Source organism: Pagrus major, chromosome 6 (genome assembly GCF_040436345.1).
Source record: "Pagrus major chromosome 6, Pma_NU_1.0".
Taxonomy (NCBI): Eukaryota; Metazoa; Chordata; class Actinopteri; order Spariformes; family Sparidae; genus Pagrus; species Pagrus major.
The window spans coordinates 22481339-22506309 of record NC_133220.1 but is presented as its reverse complement, the minus strand read 5'-3'; the positions used below and the strand labels follow the sequence as shown (position 1 = coordinate 22506309).

Sequence of the window (24971 nt, the reverse complement as noted above, 5' to 3'; positions counted from 1 at the left end):
TGTCAATAACTCAATCTGAACCTGAGAGCAAGGGGACCCTGTGGTTTTCATCTACATTTTTTGGGGGGTTGGGTGGGGTTCTTATGGGTTAAATGTTTGCACAGATTAATCGATGACATTTGTTTTTAAAAAAGCAAGGTTTTTAGAAGGCTAACGTGAGGTAGACAGACTTTGAAATGCATTGTAATTAATATTAATAAATAGACAATTGACCAGTTGTATTATTTCCAACCACTGCCCCTAAACCAGCTTTTTCCTCCCTTTGAAATGTTCTAGCATAATTTCCTGCGATCACAAAAGTTACAGCACACAACATGTCATCCTCTACTTTGGCTAACAATCCCTGGATACTCCTCCCATACTTACATGGGTGCTTTCACTTAAAATACACACAAAGGCAAAAACATGTCTACGCAAGACAGTCGACACATTGTTTAAGTCAAAAGGACGTAGTCTCTCTCTAACATGGTAACAGATTAAAGTTGGTGGGCGGGCCATTTCCAGTTAAAGCATTCTATGTTTATTGATCCAGACACTTATTATACACATGACTTATCACCCAAAGTGGGAAAGGAGGCCTTTCAGGCCACTGGTACAGCACGTCCAGGTTCCAGATTGGATACAAGTGTGTGAGTGTATGGACAGGCCCCCGCTTCGGACAAAAGTCAGGAAAGCGTGATGGTATCAAAACGAGGTGATAACCTCTCTAGTTTATGGTTGATCACCAGAAGCTTGAATAGTTTTTTTTTAATCCTATACTGTACAAGCTCTCTTGTGCTTGGTAAAACACAAACAACACTTTACCTCCTCACGCCATGAACGTCCCATAGTGCAAAATTTATTGTTGGTAAGGTAGAGTGCCCCAAAAAAGGTTTTTGTACCCCTTTTTTTTAATATATACATATATCATTTATATATAATGTCAGAAGGCTCTTCCTTTATCCAACAGCATAGTGCTTTCGTTTACAACAAAAGGATATCTTTGCTTTGACATCCAGGAGACAAAGACAGACTTCAAGCGAACTAATCTACTCTGTGTTCAAGCACTAACAATATTTTCTCCGTTACGATGATGACGATATGAGGTGGAGGTGGATGGGGGCATTTCAAAACGCAATCAAATATGTTCTCTACACTAAAGTCAGTGGTTGAGTTACATTCTCTTGATTTTCTCTGCATGTTATGTGGTTTGTTGTGATGTATAAAAGCTATTCATTCTGAGCACAGTACTGCATTTTTATCTTTTCTGAAACTAGTTTTGAGAAAAGATGAATGAGCTGTCCTGACATGAGTTCTGAAGCTACTGCTCTTTAATTTACGTGTATTTTTCAACACAGATGTGAACACTGTACGTATTAGTGTGTCGACTTATAGTGTTAATACTGTAATCATGTTTTGTGCTGTGGGTGAGCATCTGAGCCACCCTTGAGTGTTTTATTTCAGGGTATGGATTCTGCTTTCTGTTTGCTCAGTCCCAGGCCTCTTCAAGTTATGAAACAGTGCATTTGTCTGCTAATGCAAAGGTTGAAGGAGTTAAAGTGTATCTTCCTTTGTTACACAGAAGAAAGGAAATCTGTCAGGTTCTCGTCATCCTGCAGGACCCTCCTCCTCCTCCTCCTCCTCCTCCTCCTCTCACAGCTGAATGACTTCAGAGTGCATCTACTTTACAGTACTGTTTTAGACTTTAGTGTGCAACTGAAACCTAAATCTGTATTATCTACTTTTGCAGGATGGCAGAAATAGCTATACTGGCTTTATATATCCGCTTTGAACACTGGAGTTAAAATAGTATAACCTCTTCTCTCCCTTTTCCTTTTTGAGTTTTACAAGACTACAAATAAAAAAAGATCAAAGTAGCTGTGAAAGGTTTCGTAGATACTCGAGAATGTCACACTGGGGTGTTATACATTAATAGAGGGTATAGGTTTGGTTTTGGATCTCCTCAACACTTTACATCTCTAGAGCACATCTCTAAACATCTGTAAACAAGATTTTGGATTTATACTAACAGTATTTCTAACAGTAAACCCTCCTCACATTAGCATGGATTTTGTTCTTTTTTGTTAAAGTGAAAGATTGCAGAATAATTCTGATTATGCCCCCTTGCAAACCTTTTTCCGTGGATCAAATCTCACCCGTAAGTAAGTGTATCTGTGAAATTAAGACTTTCCAAACTCACCTTAGGACTGAAATTGCTTTTAAAAAATATTGTAAATGCTCATGTCTCCTGTCATTTCAATCCACTAACCTGGACATTTCACAAAGATGCCATTTAAAAAACAAAATCTTTAAAAACCCACAAAACTAACACGCACTCTATAACATAGTTTTGTCTCATTTACCGTTTTTTCTGAAGCTGCTCCACCAGGACAAGCTCTTTAAATCATTCATAATGTACTGTATTCCCATCAGTCACTCCTTTTAGTCTTTTTTTTGATTCATGTTTCATTTATAACTTTTTCTTTTACAGTTAGAATCAGTTTAATTACTGGAAAATTGGAAACCCAGTGGGATGATTTTGTGGCTGAGCAAAAGTGAAATCTGGTGCCGAGGAGCGGGTTCTGGTGCCAGGGGAGAGCTCCGTAAGGGTTTTGGGTGGTTTGATGCGATGGTGGCTGTACACAAGTGTGCGTCTCCCCTGCAGCCTAAGAGCAGCCACATCTATCCACCACCATCCCTGGGATTTTGCCGTGAATGATCTGCTGCTTGTCATTGAAGTAGAGCATGTTAATGGGGGACATCTTGGTTGGTGTACAGCAGGGCCCTGCGGAGCCACGGGGGTTGGCGTGTTGCACCAGGTGGGTGTGCGGGTATTTCTGCATGAACATGTACTCGCACTGGCCGGAGCAATAGTTGGCTTTGTAGCGTTTGGGAGCAATGATCCAGTCCCAGCCGAACGCCTCGAAATCCACAGTCAGAGGGTAGCGACAGCAGCGAGACTCAGTGGAGTGCTCGTCGCAGTCCAGGCCGAGGTTTCTCCGAGAACGTTTGGTCGTCTCGAGAACCTTCACTTCCAGGAACGGCTGCTGGAATCAGGGGGAGGAGGGGCAGGACAGAGAGAAAGAGGTGGTTATAAGAGAACAACAGCAGCAACATGGCTGACACATCAGAAGTACAAATATTTGAAGTAGTAAATTCATTTTTTGGTCATTCTGTCATCACTTAAAGTCACTAATGTCTTAAAGGGCATCAACTTTTTGGGGTATGCACTTTTTTGCAGAGAGTTGATGTGAGGATCGCGACCACTCTCATGTCGGGCTGTTAATCAGCTCAGCTTAGCTTTTCTTTCCAAAGTTTAAAAAAATATGCTCACCAACACCTGTTGTTGATGATAATAACTATAGTTTATCCGTTTATCAGTGTCGCTGCAGCGACAAGCTTCAAGCGGCCATTGCCAAGAACTTGCTACAGCATACAGGTCTCTTTGAAACCTCAAAGTGTTGTTGTGTTGTTGTGTATGGATTAAACAAATGACACACAAAGTGTTTATCAGTGAGCTGTAAAGGTTCTGGTTGGTGTATTTTTTAACAGAGCCAAGCTAGCTGTTCCCTGTTTTCAGTCTGTATGATCATGCTAATGCTAAGCTCATTGTCTCCCAGTTTTCTCAGTGTTGCATCAGTCTTCTTATCTAACTCTTGGCAACAAAGCAAATACTTGTATTTCCTCCAAATGCTTAAGCATTCCTTTAATTTCTACAAAGACTATTTACAATCATCCACTGGCATGGACTGTTTATGTCATAAGTGTAGTCTGTGTTTATCTAACACATACTGTACATTCAAAGTGTATATATATTTAAAATATGGATTTATAGAAAAATATATTTTATCCTGTCACATTTATATATTCATGTTTTTCTGTTTCTTCACATGTCAGAACACAAAAAGCAAAAGTGTGATTAACAAAATAATAATGGCTGCATCTAATTTAGTTTTACCAGTTCTGCTTTTGTGCATGATGGCTCACTAGTACGGATTATTGGGACATTTAGGTAAAACTGAGCCATCATAAATGCAATTAACTTGCATGTTTGCAAGTCGAAATGTCTGCTGTGAATTAAGTTTGCTGATACATAATATCTTTGTCAGGCTGATGAGAGCTCAACTAAATAAATAACAGAACAGTCTAAATGTTTTTCTTTTCTTCTTTTCTCTTTCAAGTAAAGAAACAAAAACAAGCAAAATCAATTGACAACTGCACATATCTTGTGTTGAAACAATCACCTGCTATCAGCTGGACATCAAACTTGACTTCTGATAAATCGGTTGCGCAGCAATATGAATAGAATTTATACATAAATCAATAAATAAGTGTAGATAAACAGTGATAAAGTGAATAGTCAGTAGTATCTAATGCTGTAATTTAAGGATAGAAACTATCCAAGAGCGATATGAAAAAAGAGAACCTATTAAAACATATCTAAATCTAAATAAATGTGATTATATGTTTGTAAGAGTCCACAACACAGGATTGAAAAAAAAAAGAAAAACAAGATAACATTTTGGACCGTTGTGTATGTTTTTACATGGGTTACTATATCTTGTCTTATTTGGAGCCAAACTAATATCCAGACAGATCCTGACCTGATATTTTAATGCTAGGTTAGGGTCTTTTCACACACTTTTTTTAACCACTTATTATTTGAAGTGGACAAAAGCTCCTAGAAAAAAACAAAGTCTTAATAGAGTGAAACTCTATGGCGTCACACTAACAACAACAATCACTTCCAGCATGTTGAGTCACACTGAGGCAATTTGTGAATTTAGCAAAGTCTCCTTTTTTAAATTTGTACAGTAACATTTAAAGATATGTAGTTAAACAAGGTGGTCCGATGTATCTGACGGCTCAGCTGCTTATTTCACGTACTGTGTTGATTTGCTAGCACCTTTGATATCTAAATATCAATATAACAGTGACATCTCGGACAGCTGCTAGTTTTGGGGTAAACTCAAGCTTTCATTTTCTTTAGTCTGTGGTCCGATTTCTACCTGTTAGTTACTGTAAACAAATGTTTTTATTGGTTCTTTGTTCTATAGAAAAATAAAACCCATTTATTTCTTAAGACAAAGCTTCTTCTCAATATTAGGCTACTTCTGCTAATATATTCAATCATACCAACTTGGACTGAAAGAGATAGCAGGATGATATCCTGAAGATTAAAACAAAGAGTTAATGTCAACAGAGATGTGCGTTCAGCATCACAATAATAAAACCTAAATGTTCCCATTTCAACATGTCAGGTAGCTGTGGTGCGTTGAGACAATTCTTTAAACATACGTCCTGGGAAATTACACACAACTGATGACACAACTAACACAAACTGATTATCCACTATAAACAGTTACAACAGCAGCCCAGTAAGCCTCTTCCACTGGAGACATTTTGACAAGTCACAGCAGCAAAAGCACAGGTGTAAATAATAACAGTAATGACGGCTGATGAGTCGCTTCAGTTTCACTAGTGTTCATGATGGCTCACTGTCACACTGTCATGTCTGAACCATTAATGTTATTAGTATCACCTGTGCTGTTCCTGCTGTGAAAAAGGACCTCTAAAAATCAAGCAGTAGTTACACAAGTACAGTTTAGTTTTCAGTCCTGTGTCATCAGCACCTGTCTGACACACCACATGTTAATTAATTCTAGATTACGTAAAAAGCACTTTACTACTCCTGAGACCAGAACTAATAAACCTAACCTGCTTCATGTAATTTAATGTCACACACACAGTTAAGTGTTAAACTTACAGAAAAAGCCATCTGGTCAGCTCCACCGCTGAACGATTTGTAAAGCAAGAACGTGATTTGATCAGTAACCATGACAACAGTATAGACCTTTTTCATGGCGGACATTTTGGCATATCATAGCAGGAAAATCACAGGCGTAAATGATTACATGATTGCATTTATGTGAGCCAGGCATAGGGGTCCTGGTATTGTGAGACTATAATAGCTTACACTCGATGTACCTGAGCCATCGTTAGTGTTTGTTTGACCTGTGCTTTTCCTGCTGAAACAACTCTGCTGTGAGAGAGGTCTAAAAGGTTTAAACATCTTAGCCTTCTCCTTAATAATACCTCACTAATGTAAAGGTAAATACGTCATGTACACATAGAGATTAGCCATTTCATTTCTATTAATTTGTACAACTACGTGCCCCAAGTTTTTTAATTTTCAATTTCCTAAATCAGGTCTGGTTGTTATTTCCACTGAAGTGAATCTGAGGTCCAGCAACAGCTCAGTTTAGAGAGCATATCATGTTGGTGAAACAAAAACAAAAGTAATGAAAAACAGAGCAACTCTCCGATTTGGCTTGGCATAACTAACAGTTGCTAATAGCTACCAATTTTTTCTCCAAACCAAAACGTCGACACCTGGACGACCTGAAAGGAGCCAAAGTGACAAAGAATTAAAAAAAAACTTAGAAATCAAAACCTGCTCAACTGATATTTCACAAAAAAATATGAATTAATTTGTCATTTTTTAAAGCAGCAACACAATATGCTATCCGAGCACAGATCAAAGAGCGCTGATAGAAACTGGGCTTTTCTAACGTAGATGGCCGACTCTGTTTGCTCGGTTTGATCCCTGACCCACGAGGTCATCTGCAGGCTACCATAACCTTGACCTTTGGGCAAGGCAAGCGGATCAAATATTTTACTCTATCGTGTTTGTTTTACAAAGCCTTCCTCTCCCCACAGTGATTCCAGCTGGGCTCGAGCACAGTTTTTTTGTGACGCATTCAAAAGAGGAAATAAGCTGAAAGGCCGTTGGGGTGAGACCATGTCAGCTTGGCCTTTAGGGCTTTTGTTGCAGAAAAAAAGACACTGAGGATCAGGGAGATGCAGAGTTTGACTCTTTCTTTGCTTGTTGTGTTTTGTTTTATTTTGCTACACTTGCCTGTGTTTTTGATCTTTTCCTTTTTTTTGTTCAAGAATAATACTGCACACTGCTGTGTGCTCAGAGGGCAGCGATTTATTGGCCAAGACACCAGAGCTGACCTCTGATATGTGTTGTGAAGATCTGACCCAAATGACCACTTGGTAAATATTTGGTGTTGCTTAACTGTGATGAGTGGCCTACATAATTCAACATAGATGTGGTGTGTTTACTGTCAGTGGCAGTAACTCTCGGCTTTCTAACTAGATTAATGGTTCACGGATGGTTTTGCTTTCACACTGAAGTTTGAATTCATCCGTGCAAAGCCATCCATGACATTAGACACAAACGCAGCACATTTTTCAAATCCTGTTCACAGAGTCGAGGCCCAGGAGCATCCATGAGGCTAAATGACTCAGAGACTACTCAGAGGAACATACGGTTAGGAACCATCCACATTTTGCAAAAGTACTACTTTGTCTTTAATATTATTTTTTGAAGGAATAATTTCAGTTTGTGTGCACAGAAGACGCACATTACCTTGGGAAGAATTTGTGACTTGTGCACATTGTACCACAGTTTGGTAATATTGGTTAGCACCGGACTTGAAGATGAGGATTTGGTTAGGAGCAGAGGATGTGGTGATGAAGACTGATCCAAACAAAGCAGCTGTGTTTTCTTTGGTCTGAACTAAATATAGTGTGGTCACGACTGACATGTTCAAACAGAGAGCTGCGGTGACGGTATTCAAGGTCAAATACATACAAATACATGCGGTGCATCAATACGTGACTGGTTGTATGTTGTCTTTTCTTCCAAATCTACCATTTGGTTAAAATACAGAACAGAGCTACAACTTAAATGACACAGAATTAAGCTTCCTGTGTTCCTGCATGCTTAAAACACTGCTGTTTCATATGTGTTGAGATTTACAATAAGTCTCTTTAAACTAATACAACTAATACAGTTTGTGTTTAAGGTGACACAAGTCAGACGGGAGCTGTTCTCTTTACAGTGTGACTTTGTGACTTAAGCTGTTAGAATAAAGGCAGATTTACAAAAACATTGTGTTGGCTGCAGATTTGGGCTTTTGCAGAAGGGAAGCTGCTTTGGTTGTAGTACAAAAACATGGCTTTTGATGTCAAAAAGTGAGCATGGACTTACCTATCACTATTATTGTTAACACTCAAACACTCACAAAAAATGCTATTCTTAGTATTCATAATGCAGAATGATCCACTGAAAATTTGTTTCACATTAAAGTGATTTTTTTTAGTTCAGTTCTGAATGTGTTTCCCTTCCTTCTGTGTTTCCACTGCAATTTGACAAACAACTTTAACTTGCTCGATCATTTACTGTGAAAATCAATTGTTTGATTTTCATGCACACAAAAAAAAGTTCTGATCACTAAAACTCAGATTGATGATCCACTATAAACAGTTACAATAGAAGCCTCTTCCACTGAAGACATTTTGACATGTCACAGATGTAAATGACAACATTAGTGATGGCTCCTTCAGTTGCAGGTTGCTGTTGTGACGGCTCACTGTCACCGTGTCCTGACTTACTGATACACTTGAATATTCAGAAATCTAAAAGCATAAAGGACTCAAGAAAAAATATTGTTGGACAACATCCAGTCTGAAAACTTTGATGAAAAGAGAGGACCTCTTATGCATCAGTACAGTAGCCTGTGATAGGTTCACACTAAATAGCGACTATTAAGAATGTTCTTCCGATATTTCATTTGTCTACGTTAAGTATTTTTGTCGCAGAGATTAACAGGAGAGATATATAGAGAGTTATCATTACAGAATCACATTTCTCTTCAAATCAAGTTTTATTCCACTAATATGATTTGTCTGCTCTCCTTTGATTGATTTTGTATTTGCATATCTCTGAGCTATAATGAAAGTGATCCCCCCCTGCCCCAGGGACAGGTCTGAGGGTCCTTACCAGCCCCTCCTCCCCGGGTCGCAGCGAGGTAACAGCCAGGTCATTGCCGCTCTCGTCAAAGGCGTTGATGTCGATCCCCCAGTTGGTGTGGGGCTGTTTGAACCAGTTCTGCAACACGTGCTTAAAGTCAATACTTTGCCAGTGGCCAACCCTGGAGTTGAGCTCTATCTTCAGGGAGCGGATGCGGATGTGGCGGCTGCCCTGCTCCGTGACGGGCTTCAGCCGGAGGATCTGCAGGTAGACGGTGGAGGTCTGCTGCAGCGGTCGCAGGTACACCCACAGCTGGGCCTTCAGCACCTTAGTGAACATCAGTTTGGGGCTGAATTTGAAGAAGCAGCAGCTCGGCTTCCCATTCACCTGCACCAGGGGCTCCGCTGTGGAAAACAGGACAGTTATATTTATATGCAGTGTACATTATATATATATAAACAGTGTTTGATGACCCACAATATTAAAAATGTGTTGCATGTATATATCATCGTCTTCATTCATCGAACAAATAAAGGTTTTATTTTGGCTCGATCTTTGGTGATAAACATTTTTTTCTCAAACCTCAGTTCATGACATTTTGGGTTCTGCAGGTGGTGCTCTGTTCTGTATTAGTTCCTGCATCAGTGGCTCCAAACACATCACTTTCTGTGCAGCTGGCTGATTTAATTAGCAAAACCCAGTTCAAAACAGACTATTTGGACCAGGTAACACATCACCTCAATGTAGGTTCACTAGTCTCAAAACTTTAAATGAACAAAGACCCATGGAGGGATTCAAAAACAGACACACAAATAAAGTAATCCACCAAAGAAACAATCAGTGACAACAATTAAATGTATTAATTACTTCAATAACAACGATTACAGTGGTCACATAGCTGGAGGAGATCCTCTCTCTCTCAGCAGTTCCCTGAGTCACTACCAATAGTTTAGTGTTTTATATTCAAGTTGTATTATTTGTGTTTACAATCATTTATATAATGTGTTAAGACATGAAGTTAAAATGTATTTTTGGGTGCACCAGTGCAACCAGTGTGAAAAATTAGTCTGCAGGCCTGCTATATTCATATATGCATGTAGCATCATTGGTCAAGGCAGGTACAGTTATTATAAGTCAGGACACTCTGATTTGACTCACACTGACTCCTCATCATCAATCATCATCGTTTTAACATCGACCCCATCACAGTGATGGATAGCTGCAGGTGATGATCTTTTCATAATGTAATAGAGTAAAAGTTTTAAAGGGAGTAGATAACAGTGCCAAAATCAAAGTCGCAGTTTTTTTGACGCAGCACCCCGACAAGAAATACATTGATCACGAAGCCAGAGATGACCACAGATCTTGATGGCAGTGAGAAATGTCGGCACATTTGTTTGTAGCTCATTAAAACACTGCTGTCAACACACAGGATGTTGCTTGTTTTCGAAATGCAATCCAATGTTTTTGCTCCATGATGAATATTAACAAGGATTTAAAACTTAACACACACCCTGAGTGCATGTAATCCTCAGAAACAGTACAATGCTAACTCAGAGAAGATATCAGTATTTCTTCTCGGCATGATATTGTGAAACAGTCGTACCTACACAGACTCTGACTCACTGCTTTTATTTTGGTAAACTGCCATTCTCTGTCCTATTTCTCCTTTTAGTCGCATCTGCATGAAGGCTGTCCGTTATCAAATGCACATGGTCCTGTTGTTTGGTCCCTTCAGGTTACATTTGTGATTACATCAAGGTTGGACAAACAGATACATTTGCATATTAAAACAAGGATCAGAAATGGTGGCCAGTGGCCAGATGGTAACCTTAGATTCCCCTGGGTCAATCATAATGAAATGGTCTGTCCCTACATTACAACTAGCAAAATTAAAACAACTCAAGTTTTTTTTAGTGGCTCGCCCCTGTTGGAAATATATTTGGGGTGTGGATTAAGGGTTACGTCAAACAACACCAGCCGTCTCCTAAAATAGGCAGATTTATTCCTGTCATGATCCTTTGGCTTTGGTGTTTCTGTGATTTGCACCACATGTCAAATCTGCACATGGTTCATTTACATAGACCTCCATCTGATATAATGACATCCATCCGTTGCATTCATACGTTCATTTCCATGTAAAGCGTTCATTTATTAAGGGAAATTTATTCTGAATCTATCTGGCATAATAATGTGCCAACTGAGTACAATAGAATATCTAATCTGCCCATTTTCTCTGAGCATATTTGACATATTGAAACTCGAGATCTTAGCAAATAAACCGTTGTATTCTCTCATTTATCTTGCAGAGGAGGGTTGTTGTTCCTTCGTGTGAAAAAAAAAGCAGATAAAAAACTGTATGCAGCTGTCAATCACTGCTAAATCTGAGGTTGCTCAGGCAACCTGAAAATGCTTCCTGGGTCAAAAGGTTATTTGGCACCTCAGCCTAGTTAAGAAATGGGATCAGGGGTCAAAACCGTCAGCCTCTTTACATCTCAGGGGTGCTGGGGAGGGGCTGCCCTAATAGCCAGATTGAGTTTGAAGGTCAAGGTCGACCCTATGGCAATGGTAATATGTCTTTCTTCACAACAGAAACCAAGAGAATCATTTAAAATCTCAGAGACACAACAGCGCCGAATCAGCCACAGTTTGTTTTTGTTTTGATTAGGGTGGAGATTCTCCAGCCAATAGTGAAATGTTTATCAAACCTCAATTGACCAGGAGAACACTGCACCAGGCTGTTTTTCTTTTTTTACACTAAACAAGTGTTGCAATTGAATTATGGGCATGCATTGAGGGATATGAATTCACTGAGGTACAGATGGACTATCCATTAGACGAGTCCAGGGCGAAAAATTGAATAAGGGCCAAGCGAGGGACAGACGTGGTCCTTCAGCCTGTGTTTCCATGGACAGTCATTAGTGAGTGTAAATTATACAGTGTCTCACGCTGGACAAACAATATGTCAATGTTCCTTTTGGTGGGTTGCTGGGGTCACAGCAATTAACGTGGGTGGTGTTGTGTTTGCTCATCAGCACAAAACTGGGAATGAATGATTCTGCAGTTTGCTTGGGATTTACTTGTGATTACTACTTTTTGTTGTTTTTAATCACTGCAGATGGGGGCCGACACACAACCAGCTCTTCCTTTGCAAACAGTTTTTGTTGAGCTCTTGGGAGAGAGAGAGAAAAAAAGAAGAAGAAGAAGCAAACCATCAAATACTGCAGAGCAGAAATGGTTCAGTTTATGGAGCAGAGGCCTTTCTTGAGAAGGAGTAATCTGAGAAGCAGAGCCCATGCGTACACCGTGATCCAGTTAGGACCCCACTTATTAAACACACATGCACAACACATGAGCTACGTCATGTTAAACAATGACTGCATTGATAGGTGAAATCAATTTGTGCCTTTATAGATCCTGTAAGTGCACGAGCACGGAGGATGAATGCCTGCAGCTTAATTACACCCAACATCTTGGCAGAGTGTTCCACTTGTGCAGAAACGAGTGCAGGGCTAGCTTGTAAAAATCAGAAAACCAATGAGACATTTAATCCTCTACCTGCACTAACATTGCTTCTGCTGCCATAACACATTAATGTTGTTGGGAGAGCTCATAATGTTACTGCAAGACTATTTTACGGCTTGATTTCCTGATTTGCTCAGTTATAGCTCATTCTCTGATTTGCTGCAGTAAGGGTATGAATTCTTATTTTGCATTCAGCACCACCTACTGGAGCAATAACACCTCACTGCTGAAGATGAAGATAATCCGTATTCAGTCATAACACTGCTTATTTTACTTTAAAAAGTCAAACTCACATAAGTAAGTATGGACAGAGGCTGTGTTTTTCCAGAGGAAACAGGCTTGTTTGCTTTCCCTCCTCATGTTTCCAGCCTACTTCATTATTACAGCAGCTTATTTCCCTGTGGTATAATTGCAGCATATGCAGCGCATGAATTTTACTGCCAGCACACAGCAGGCCTGCAGGTGAGCCTATCAAACATCTGGTGGACTCCCCGGGTACCTGTGTCCCATACATAGCCCACAGCCTCCTATACGTGCATGTTAGGGGAGACGTATAGAATATAAGGGTTTATTCACCATGCCATCTGTCCTGTTTAATACGACCGTAGCCTGTTTCAAAGTTAAATGCTTTTAATAACCAATTCTGTACAGGAGCAGGAGCCAGTTAAACTGTTGAAAACAGATGGAGAGGCGAAGTTAAGGTGCACTTACACGATAAATAGTTAACATGTGTTTGCAGTGAGAGTGATTAAATGTTGGTAGTATGGTTAAAAATGTAGATTCTTAATCAGCCAAATTATCTTTGATTTCCACAAGGAAAATAGGAAAAAAAATGTCAGAGGGATCCCAAAGGTTTCTACTTTTTTGATAAAGATTAAAGCCTGACGATACTGTTTTTTTAGGCTTTTATCGATAATATGGTGTAAAAAATTCAGATTTATTGGCCGAATTTAGTAGAGACAGGATATTTTACAGTTAAACAATAAACATTGTTGTCCCAAATGACATCATTGCACTGAATCAAGAAACTTCACTTGGGATTTAATAGTTATAAACTACCCCAAGCATCTTTTTCTGCATTATGTTCTGTCAAAAGAAGTTATTGAACACATAAGCCGAGACTGTGACAGGCCAATATTGGCCAGCCATTATATCGGTCGAGGTCAAAGACATGGCTGAAGAGCAACCTCACTATGCTTACTGTGTTTATAAGATCCCCACCCAATGATCATGACAGTATAAATCACATAACACAGCTTATTGTGTTAGTTTTGGAGTTAAAAAACAATAACTGTTTCATGTCCAAATGTGTTCAATTTTCTTTGTTAAATATCAGGTATCAAAGTAAAAAGTAAACAAAAAAATGCCCTCCACATTTCTTTCTCATATAAATGTAAAAATAAATTTCATTAGAGTTCAGTTTTATATTCAAACTTTTGAAAGGCGATCATGAGCATATTGTGTACACGTGCCGTAACTCGTCCCAATCAGGTGAAAATCTGCAGCTGAAGCGGTGTGGGGAGAGAATTGGTCACTTATTGTTAAAGTCCAAATGGATAATGCATAATGGTATAAACCTAGATAGGAGTTTCATTTGCATATATATCTATATTTTCTTTTCTTAATGGGAAATGCAAATGTGCCATTTTGTGGTGAGTGTGTGTTTGGGAGCCTTCATGTTGAATAAATGTGACTCTAGGGTATCCCCACGCACCTCGGCATATTAATCATCGTGACACGTTCACGACCCTTCTAATAAGACAGGGGCCACAGTGCACCCCCTCAAACATCCCATCCCACCCCAGCCGCACTCCCTCTTTGTCTCTCGGCCAGTCCCAAGGGACGGGAGAGGGTGGTGGGGGAGGCCGGGCTCGAGCTGGGGATGGAGGAGGAAGGGGGGTGTGTGTGAAGTTAGACCCCCTCATTCAGAAGCCCTCCCCTGGGACAACGGCAGGCACAAGACTCCTATTAGGACTGAGCACAGTAGCCCCCCAGGAGCAACAAAAGACACCTCCTAATGCTCCCTGTTCTAGCTCAGTGAACACACTCACACACACACACACACACACACACGGAAACATGCAACCACACATAAACACACAAGCTCCAAACTGACCGTCTCCAGCAAACAGCTCATTGTTTTTAGTGTTGGAGTTATATATGTTTGTATCATAAGGGGAACGTCTGTGGGACAACTCCAGCAGGACAGAGGATGAAAAGAGCGAGCGTGCAGTGAAGTGCAATAAGGTGGACAGCTGGACAGCAGGAAGCATGCTGGGGTCTCAGCGCTTGTGTCTGTGTGCATCCACACATGCATGCAAGACGTTAACGTCAGAGGACAATGTTCTGCTGCTGTTTTCAAAAGTTAAACACAAAACTTTTGACATGAACAGATATCTGAATAAAATCATGAATGAATACTAAGATAAATTATTTCAGTGCTGCCATCAGGCATCCATCCTATCCCATCATATTTTCTTTAAAGGAGAAAACACTGCAAGATGACAAAAAACAGTTACTATATTTCAATACTATCATTCACACAGTTGAGCGATACTCATTTTGTGACCATTGCTTTTCAGCCACTGATCACTGTGATCCAATCCATGTCATGCCTCTAAGAGTACAGAGAAAGTAAATCTTACTTAGAACAAAACTAAAATTTTTATTTTTGCAATTTGGAAGCTGATCACAAGCTGATTAACTCTGATTAATAGGATCTGAAGTGCAATTTGTTATATTGCATTGATTAATTTAAATATTTTCTCCATCTACTGAGAGTTTCAACCACATCACTTAAAACACAGGATAGTGATCACTTGTAATTGCACCAATCTAAAATATCCTCAAATATCTGTCAATCAGCTAAATCTTCAGCCATTTGACAGGCAGCATTCAAACAAGAATTGCATGAATTGTTGGCCGTCATAACCAATATCATGAAAAGTATGTTCTAGACCTGCTCTATATAAAAGTGCCCCATGATAACTGTTATTTGGCAATATCTGAATAAAAATAAAATTGACCTGACAGCCAAAACTTACCAGAAACTACAATTCAGTTGTTGGGAAGTTTAATTTCTTAGTCTGGGACTCTGATCTGAAATGTGCTGCAGTGTGTTAGTTTACCAAAGTGTCTCTGGCATTCAATTTGGCAGTGACCCTCTTGTGAGATAATCGTTGGCTGAAGCCTCGAGGCAAAGGCTTCAGCAGGGGTGTAGCACAGAGGTGACTGATGGAAAACAGAAGGAAGAGAATAAACACTTGAGAGGCGATTGAGTAATTATATGGTTAGAATTCCAGCCATTATTTAAATGACAGAAATGTAAAACTCAGATGTATCATCTTTTGATCTGCAGGATGACCATGTGTCACTGAATAAGGTGATAATGTGATACATCTGTATAAAAGTTACACCAATTATCAACTTGCACTCTAATGTTGGTCATCAGTTCACTGGACTGTAGAATAATGCGGCCATCTTCTGCAAAAATGCCAACGGTGCATGGCAGAAACCTGGTTGGTCTACGGGATGACAAAAGCCATGATTTTATCATCAAATTTGATCATTTTATCATCAGTCTTTTATGGACTGTTGCTCAGTGTAACAAGCAAAACTAACCTAACAAACTACCTCAAAGAGAAACATCTGTACAATTACAGAGTTTGAGTTCTTACTGGTTGTTCACTTGGTTGCACATCTCAGCAGAAAGATTATAATTTAATCTGATGTTGTGATCTTGTTTATGCAGAACGACAAAAAGCTGGTTGATTTTGTTATTGCCTGTTCGAACAAGCACATTTCTATAAACCTTCCTGCCTACCTATATGCCTGTTCTACATGCTACAAGTGACCTACAACAACACGAACTGTACAACCAGTGACAAGCACAAGATTATGTTTTTCTGCAATGAGATATGGTCACTGATATTTTTTCACATATCGGTGAAAAACAACTGATATTTCAAAGATACTTTTCAAATATTTGTACACAGCAAGCTTTTAAGGTAGTAACTTCATTTTAAACTCAAGATTTCATGAAGAAAATCATTCATTCAAAGAGAGACTGACACTAATGCCGATCAATGAAACCAGAACAGGAATAAGGTCTGACTCTCCACCAACCATCTGACATCTGCCAGCTCCATGAATTTAAATGACAGTGTAATACTGAGCCTGCTGTAATTAATGAAATTACAATTCACTATAATAAAAATAAAATATCTTTAACCTTGTGTTTAATTTACCAATGACACCTAAAATCTGTTTGTCCTTGTAAAACATATCAAAAGTTACATATCACTCATTTTATTTCCTCATATTGCACGCTGCCTCAGTCTGTTGCACATGACCATTAAGTTGTTTTTTGTAAGAGGTGCATGTAGACTGGATAAAATATTGACAGAGCTTTCAGGGTCTGAAAAGTGAAGCCAATATGGAAGTTCCTTAAATCTGCATTTTTCTAATGGCCAGCAGTCAGATTGTATGTAAGCTTATGAAAAAATGCCCCTACTTCTCACTTGATTTGTTACTTCGGTGAACAGTTTCCTAATGAGTTTATGGTCTCAATCACTAGTTTCAAGTAAAATAGATGATAAAGCAGGGTATGCTTCAGGGCGTCACTACCTAGGTGTGTCCCTGAGTTCTCATTCAGATCCACCCTCCCATCCAGATATGGTCACTTCTGTCTCCCCAAAAAATGATGGCGGTAAGTAAAGTGCAAAACAGGTGATGTCACAGTGGCTAGGTCCACTGTCTAAATCATACAGTCCATGATAGTGCATAGACAAGGGCATGATCCCTCACTGGCCTCCCAGCCAACTGTGTTAAAAACACCTATTCTAATTAGTTTTTTTAAGTGCTAATGCTCGCTAAGACCAGTTTATTCAACAAATATCAAATCAGATGATACAAATATAAACAAAACTTTGATCATTCTCTCCTCTCCGTCTTGTATCATATGAAAAAACTCATGTCTCTCTGGTAGGAGTCTGATAGCTGGAACAAACCTTAAAAACTAAACTCAATATCTCTTTCCCTGTTAGTTAATGTCTCTTATTCCTTAACTGTGTTTATTGTGTTTAAATAAACACATATGAACTTCTAGCCTGCTGCCATGGCAGTACAAACATAAATGTCATAAAGGCATGGGGAGACTGATTCATGCTGATGTATTTTTTGTCGTTCAGCCTGAAACTGAGCGACCAGACACACGCACACACACACACACACACACACACACACACACACACCATTTCATCACCTTCAAGCAACATTATGTAACTGTTTTAACTGTAACTAAGAGCTTTAAAATCATTTGGGTCTCCTATGAGAAGTGCGTGAAGCTTTATGGCACTACATCATTTACCACCACTGGATAATATTTTATGCAGAAAATGTTTTCTGGTTTTCTCTCTGATGTGTTTCGTCTGCTCGGCCTCAACTCTTACAGACTCTCCTGATGGGCAGATGGCTACTAAGGCAACCGCCAAATGTAGCTGCTGTTAGCAAGTTAACTAATTTAGCCATGCAGCTAGCTGACTCTGCCCAGACCAAACTGGGAGCTAAGAGCACCAGGCGTTTGTTGGGTGTTTAACAGGTTTTCAGGCAGGGAATGCTGGATAGGAGTGGCAATGGATTGGGCCAGAACTGGAGTGGGGCGAGTGTGCAACAGAACCAGGAAAAGACAGAAGAAGACTTTGAAGCAGGGAGCTAAGAAGAGAAAAAGACAAAGTGACTGAGCAAGAGTAAACCTTGGACTGGCTTTTAGACACTAGCGAGAGCTTCGTGAAATAAAAGTCTGCAAAACAGCCACCGAGCTGTCCTTCTTGCTGTTGCACTGGTAAGTAATGTTAGCGTGTTATGTCTTGTGTTTTTGCACCTGCTCAATGTTTGTCTGTGTTAGCCAAGCTATCAAGTAGCTTGTTTTTGATCGAAACAAATGCACAAATACAGTTATCCATATTTACAATGGTGGTGTATAAGTGAACTCAGGCGGATTGCAAAAATATCAATTAAAATGCTTTGAATGCTCAAAAATGTGATATATTTCTCCCTGGAAGTCTTTCTGTCTGAGCACACTCAGCTACGGAAAACAATCCCTGAAGCCACCCAAATCTGTCGGAGTGTCAGCCAAGAGTTTTCTCTAAGGACAAAGTTAGTGTGACCAGATCGTGCCAACGCTCCCTCCAGGCAGCATTTTCTGCATATGCAGTTTCCCCGAGAATTTCAAAAGCAACATAAAAGTTCCCTTTATGAGAATCTCTTCATCCATCCGTGCTGTACATTAAAATCAAATGTGGCTCTCATCCCTAAAGAAATCACTTCGACTGTGCATTTTCATAACTCTAATAATGAACTTCCTGGGGGTGATGTGGGTATGGCAGGCAGAAATACAACCACAGGTGATAAATACAGCGAGAAGCTGCTCTCCTATGCAGCAGAAAGGAGGCTAATTAAATTTTCATGTAGATAATCGTGAGGTAATCCACCGTTAATTGTGCTTCTTTCCAACACAGTGGCTCCCTCATGGGATCCAGCATTATGCACATGCAGCATTTCCTTTGCTTAAACGCCTCTTAGATTTAATGGACTCTTCCATAAACTGACCCTTAGCAGCTCCTTGCACACGACCACACAGAGCCTGAACGCATCCATCAACAATAATCCCCTCAATGATCTCCATTTTATCTTTTCACTCCCCTCCTCCTCCTCCTCCTCCTCCTCCTCCTCCTCCTCCTCCTCACTCATGTCCCTACACAGGGCTTAATTACTGGTGTGAAGTAATTATTTCCTTTATTAGTGAAACGTAACATCTGTTTCAGGTCTTTTTAATTGTACCTATAAAACCCTTCCATGATTTCTGTCCCTTTAGGATAGGACTGGGCTGCTTGTTGCTCCCCGCGGACTCACTCCCTTCGTCCCTCCACCCCCCCTTCATACCCACGACATGAGCCGTGGCGCACCTAACTCAATCATGCTCTCTGAAATCCTTTAAAGACACAACGAGGAGCTCACCACAAGCAGAGCTCATCTTTATTTATAAGGGGACAACAAATATTACTGCACTGACATTAATGCAGTCTTACATCCATTCTCACAACTTCTCACTGTTGTATTTTTGGTAAAGCATGCATTAAATTCCAAAGCAACATATTCCCAAATGCCAAGAGGAAAGAGCGTCTGCAGGGACTGGTACACGGGAGCGTGGGAATAGGGGAAGGAGGGTGGAAGGAGTGAGATTCCTGAGGTCCTGGGGAAATTTTGTCCCCGTATTAATAGACTTTGGTCCCTTTGAAATTTTATTACCCATAAAGTTGACAGTATGTTGTGCAATTTCTACAGTCCTACAGACCTTTCTTTCTTACGTTTTTACTTCTTTTCAAACAAACCGGTCATGCCCCCCGGCGTCCAAACAATTCAACACCAAAGTTTATCTTTCCCTCAACTGATGCCAGCAACTACACAGGGAGAACAGGTGTCATCGTCAAACTGAGACCTCCATGGAATAAATAAATCTATAAAAACCTCACATAGTCATCAAATTCCAGCAAACACTGGCCAGTGAGTTGAAGACAGTCCGACTTCTGCTGCTCTGTCCTTTTAGCGCTCTCCCTCTTAATTTTTATGGTTCCTGCACCTTCAGGAAATGACCCTTTTATAGGGTCAACACTATAAAAGACTTGTTTTTTTGTGGGAGTGGTTAGTAGATGAGTGTGTGTGTGAGCGTGTGTGTGTGTGTGTGGTGGGGGATAAGTGTTCAAGTTACTACCGGTTCGTCTTTGCTGCCAAAGAAAGAGACCCGATGAGGTTAATAGTCTCCTCTTCCAATATATCACATAGCTGTGAACTCTGTGACCCTTTTTGTCAATAGGAGAACTTTTCTCTGGAGTGTGTGTGTGACTGTGTGAGTGTGTGTGGGTGTGTGTGTGTGAGCATCCTTATGTGTCTACACAACTGGGCACATGTGGAAAATTTGTATAGATTTGTGTACATGTGTGTGGATGTTCATTCGTATGTACTCATGAGTTGTGTAAGCCTGTGCTTGAACTGAATATGCCTCATCTTAACAGGATTACATAATAATACCAGCATAGCATTTCCTAATGTTAGCCTACTGTACACACAATCGTGACGGACAGGACGAAACGCGGGGATAGATTAGTTTAACAAAGTGAAGCGTCTCAAGAGTGGCTTAGTGGTAATCAGAAATGTTTCAAATTTGATCTAAATCTCAGTTTTCACTTTTAAAGATGAAGTTTTTCCGTGATGGATAGAAGTCACTGTCTATTCACTGGAATAAAATGTAAACACTGAATTAATGTGAAGGGAGAGACAGCAAGTGATGATTGCTGCTGGATTCTTAACGACAGGACAGTATCAAAATTACTCAAAATTTCACAGCAAAGAAAAACAGGAGGCAATTCAGGCACTCCAAACAAGAAATAGTATCAAAACAAAGGAGGAAATATTTGAGAGCATTCATTATAGTGGCTAAATCATTAAACAAAAGTGGACTCGGGCTGTCCTGAACACCGTTTTTTGGAGCTTCAGTGGTAATCAACTACTGATATATACACTATAACCATGAGTATTCTTAGTCTACAGAGGTGCCACTTCTCTTTTAATCCTTTTGCCTGATGTTCTTGAGCAGAATAATTTGTTTTTTAGTATTTAATCCAACAATGATTGAATGAATAGTGTGGGGTTAATCAGCATCACAACATCCATACAGAGACACAGAGAGACAGAAAGAAAGAAAGAAAGAAAGAAAGAAAGAAAGAAAGAAAGAAAGAAAGAAAGAAAGAAAGAAAGAAAGGAGGAGAGGGTCAGTGATGGCAGAGGAGGGTCCGGTCTAAATGTCTTGGACAGGTGACAAATGGGATACTAGTGGGGTCAAATCCTCACCCCACCTCGGGCAAAACAAACTGAGCTCCAAAATACACACTTTGCACGCACGCTCACGCACAATTACACACATAAATCAATCAATATACAAACAGTTCAGCTCTTATGTGAACGCAGATAGATTTGTTGATAGAAGCTCATTCACAGTGCTGCACTGAGAAATGACCCTGATAAACTCGAAATCTTCTCTATGCATGAACAGCGAGCGGAGCGGTTACCTACACAACACACTGTATGGAGGGAGATGTTTTAGTGCCGCACTATGATATAAATAGATGTACTTTTCCATGAAATTTCATAGTAATTAGAGACCAGGAAGCATGGACCCTCTCAACCCCCACTGCGGCACCCACGTACCTTGAGTGAATACTAAGAAGCAACTCTGGCACGGGTCCAGTTCAGTATGTACTGTGTGAACCCACATGGCCCATCAAAGGCAGTGTGCACGACCGTGAAAGGGTGATTGGGTTCGAGGTGCGCAGGGAATAGTGTTTGAAGTCCTCCTTCTATCAGAGAGACAGAAAAGGCACTTTTAATCCTGTGGGATCACTAAGGCGCCACAGGCAAAAAAGAGATGCACTCATTCTCTCAACTCTTCCATGAGTACCAGAGAGAAGAAGAGGAAGGAGAGAGGGGGCTAACGGGGAGGAAGGTGGGGGGTAGGAGGGGGGCAGGGAGAGGGTGAGGGGTGGGAGAGAGAGAGAGGGGGAGAGAGAGAGAGAGAAGGAGCAGATGATAAAAAAACTGCAGCTGACGTAAAGAGATGAGGCAAACAGAACAGAGAGGAAGTGCTGTAAGATGACAGATAGAGCGGTAATGTCAGTCATTAGCTCCTCTGGCTGGCATGAGGCCGGTAGAAAGACGCAATTATCCAGCGTCATGCACAATGCCTTCTTCTTCTGGCTTGAGGTATCAGATCGCTTTGCATTGTGTGAACGTGCGTGTGGCAGTGCAAGTGATGGGAGGAAAACAGTCAGAAATATAGTTTGAGGATTTCGTTTATGTGCAGATGAGCGTGATTCATCTGGTTCATAAAAACAGGTGGAGAGGGAATAATCCAATAGTGTCAGATTAGATTGTCAGCATGTGTGGCGTACTTTCTATATGACTGAGTAACACAAATAGAGACACAGGGAGGCAGAGAGATAGTGAAAACAGGGATCAGCATTCGAAATGTCTCAAAAATAACGGCCACATATCGCCAAACGCTCGACGGATGACACATCAAACGCTTGACGACGCCTCTTTTAAATTCACCTGTGAGATACAAGACATCAGCTGTGCAACGTTTCTCCTTTAGGATGAACTGAACTGCATCTCTCACATCAATCCTGAGCAAAAAAACAACAGTCAGAGGAAACTATTTTTAACAGACACGCACGGGGAGATGTTTGCGAGAAGTCATTTAAAAAAGAAATTGTTAAAAGCTTGGATAAAGAGAAAAGATGGAGATGACATATGAACCTACAGCATGTCAACTGAAGGTTGATTTGTTATAATCAATCTATAATCAGGACAGGTGAGGAAGAAGTGTTATTAAACTACAAGATATTAAAATATACATCAACTAGTTTGTTCAAAAACTAACTGATGAGAGAAGATAGATAGATAGATAGATAGATAGATAGATAGATAGATAGATAGATAGATAGATCTCCTGCACACAGGCCCATCTTTGTTCCCTCTGATTATTTGGAGTGTGTTTTATCCGCCTTGTGCAGAATATATTACGTGTGTAAATGTTGTTGAACCCCGCGATTCGCCAGGAAAAGGTCACACACTCCCCTCGACCCTAAGTGATTCTCTGTCTTTGTGTACTCGTGGTGGAAAAAAAAACGAGCTGCGCCCATAAACTTCGCATTTAAAAGGCAAGTGCGGCCGAGGGGGGCCGCTGCATGAGGGGAACAATAGCAGCTTTTTGGACACACTTTTTCTCACTGCGATGAACAGCAGGGAAACCGGTAGAGCCTCCTATAAAAGACCGATAGAGCACAGCTGCCAGGGTTCAACAGTAATTTTATAAAATGTCTCCGAGGGGCCTGCCTGCGGTTTATCTGTGGATTTATGGGAAACTATAAGAGGCCGAGCAAATTGTTAGGAGGGCAATAATCAGAGGGCCTCACGGCGCGATCATAACTCCAATTTTCAGGGGCCTTTATGCAAAAGAATAAGACATAAATGATATAGTGATGCGACTGCCAGCCAAATGCTGCATTATCATTAATAATGCACTTGACATTCACGCGGCTCTGTCATGCGTTTACTTCCTGTCAGACACAAAAACCATCTGAAAGTTTGAGCATGACAGCAGGTGGACCGAGGAGTCCAAAAGCTGCTGCGCCAGGCCTCAGCCCTCCATCCTCATCATCATAATCATCATCACCATGAAAACAAAAGTTCATCGGGCCATATTGGAGCTGTCTGCCTCCGAGTGACGAGGCTCTTTATTCTGATGATTATTGATTTATCAGCTTCACGCGTAATCCCTAGCCTGTTTTGACAGCCGTGGCCAGCAGCTGACCACAGACATTTGTCCGATTTTTATCAGTAAGACGCACAGAGTGCACCCCCAATCTGAAAAAAGTATGTTAGGTCAGTGGCTTTAATGAGCCTCGGCGGCTCCACTGTCCACGCAGCAGGGCCTGAGCCACTGGAACCTTTCTGCTCCGCAATTACGCGCATGACGCATTTGGAGACAATATTGTTGGGTTGTAAACTATTACTCACGCTCAGAGGCCATGGTGATCACGGACTCCGTGGTGGCGTGGTACTCATCCTCCTCCATAAACTCATCCTGGGACGACGCGTCTCCCTGGAAGTCGTGATGGTCCAGGAGCTGCTGGAGCGGAGGCGCCTTGGGCAGCAGCTGATTGACCACTTCCCGGCTGATGTTGGGCGCCTGCTTCAGACGCAACTTGCTCAGGATCTGGGACTTGATGGTCTCCAGTCTCAGCACTTTGCTCTGCTCCCTCCAAACACAGGCGGAGCACTCGTGGGAACCGGCGTCCTCGTCCAGCAGGGACAGCCCGGCATCCGTGGGCGTCTCGCTGGCAGAAGGCAGCAGCAGATTGGGCTCATCGCTCCCCGACTGTCCCAGGGAGATGAGCACCATCAAGCACAGTAGGAAGTTGTACCTCGGCATGACGATGCGTGGACACCAAGCAATGCAACTTTTTGCTTTCTTTCTCTTGTCTTTTTACTCGCTTTATCCCGTTATAACCCCTCTCTCGGATGTGCGCCGCTCCTTGCCTTATCCTACAACAGGCAGGGAATCAGTGACATGCATCTAATCCAAAACGATCACCCCGAAGTTGCCTCTTTTTTGCAGCAGCAGGAGATTTTGCAATAAATTGTCAAAAAGAAAAAGTACGTTCCAGTGTGTCTCGGTGCGGGCTGCTATGATTGAAAGTTAAATTATCTGTCTGATGCATGCACAGCCCGCTCACATGTAGTATAATGGTTGTTTTGGGGCTCTTCTGTACAATTTAGTCCATGGAGGTGTGTGAATGTTCAGAAGTGTCACTGAAAAATGTGCAAGTGCGGTCAAAAAGGGGCTCTTTATATATCTCAGCTGCCCGGTGTCGTAATCCGTCTCCATTGGCTAAGATTGCAACAAAAGGCTTTTAGGTCTGTCACCAAGTCAAGAGGGACAGAGCGAAGGGAGGGTGCGCGCACTGTTATGAGACTATAAATGTTTTTACAGTGCACACACAACGTCTCACATTAGAGATATAGC

The 24971-nt window shown here is 40.9% G+C and overlaps 1 protein-coding gene across 1 annotated transcript; it reads right to left on the bottom strand.

Annotated features, from left to right (window-relative positions):
- Positions 1 to 2645: 2645 nt before the first annotated feature.
- Positions 2646 to 24377, bottom strand: LOC140998152 (growth/differentiation factor 11-like). The gene is made up of 3 exons (XM_073468327.1): positions 23963 to 24377; positions 8834 to 9207; positions 2646 to 3026 (listed from the first exon to the last, which is right to left on the bottom strand). Exons 1-3 carry the CDS (start codon positions 24375 to 24377, stop codon positions 2646 to 2648), a joined length of 1170 nt encoding a protein of 389 aa, XP_073324428.1.
- Between the last annotated feature and the right edge of the window lie 594 nt (positions 24378 to 24971).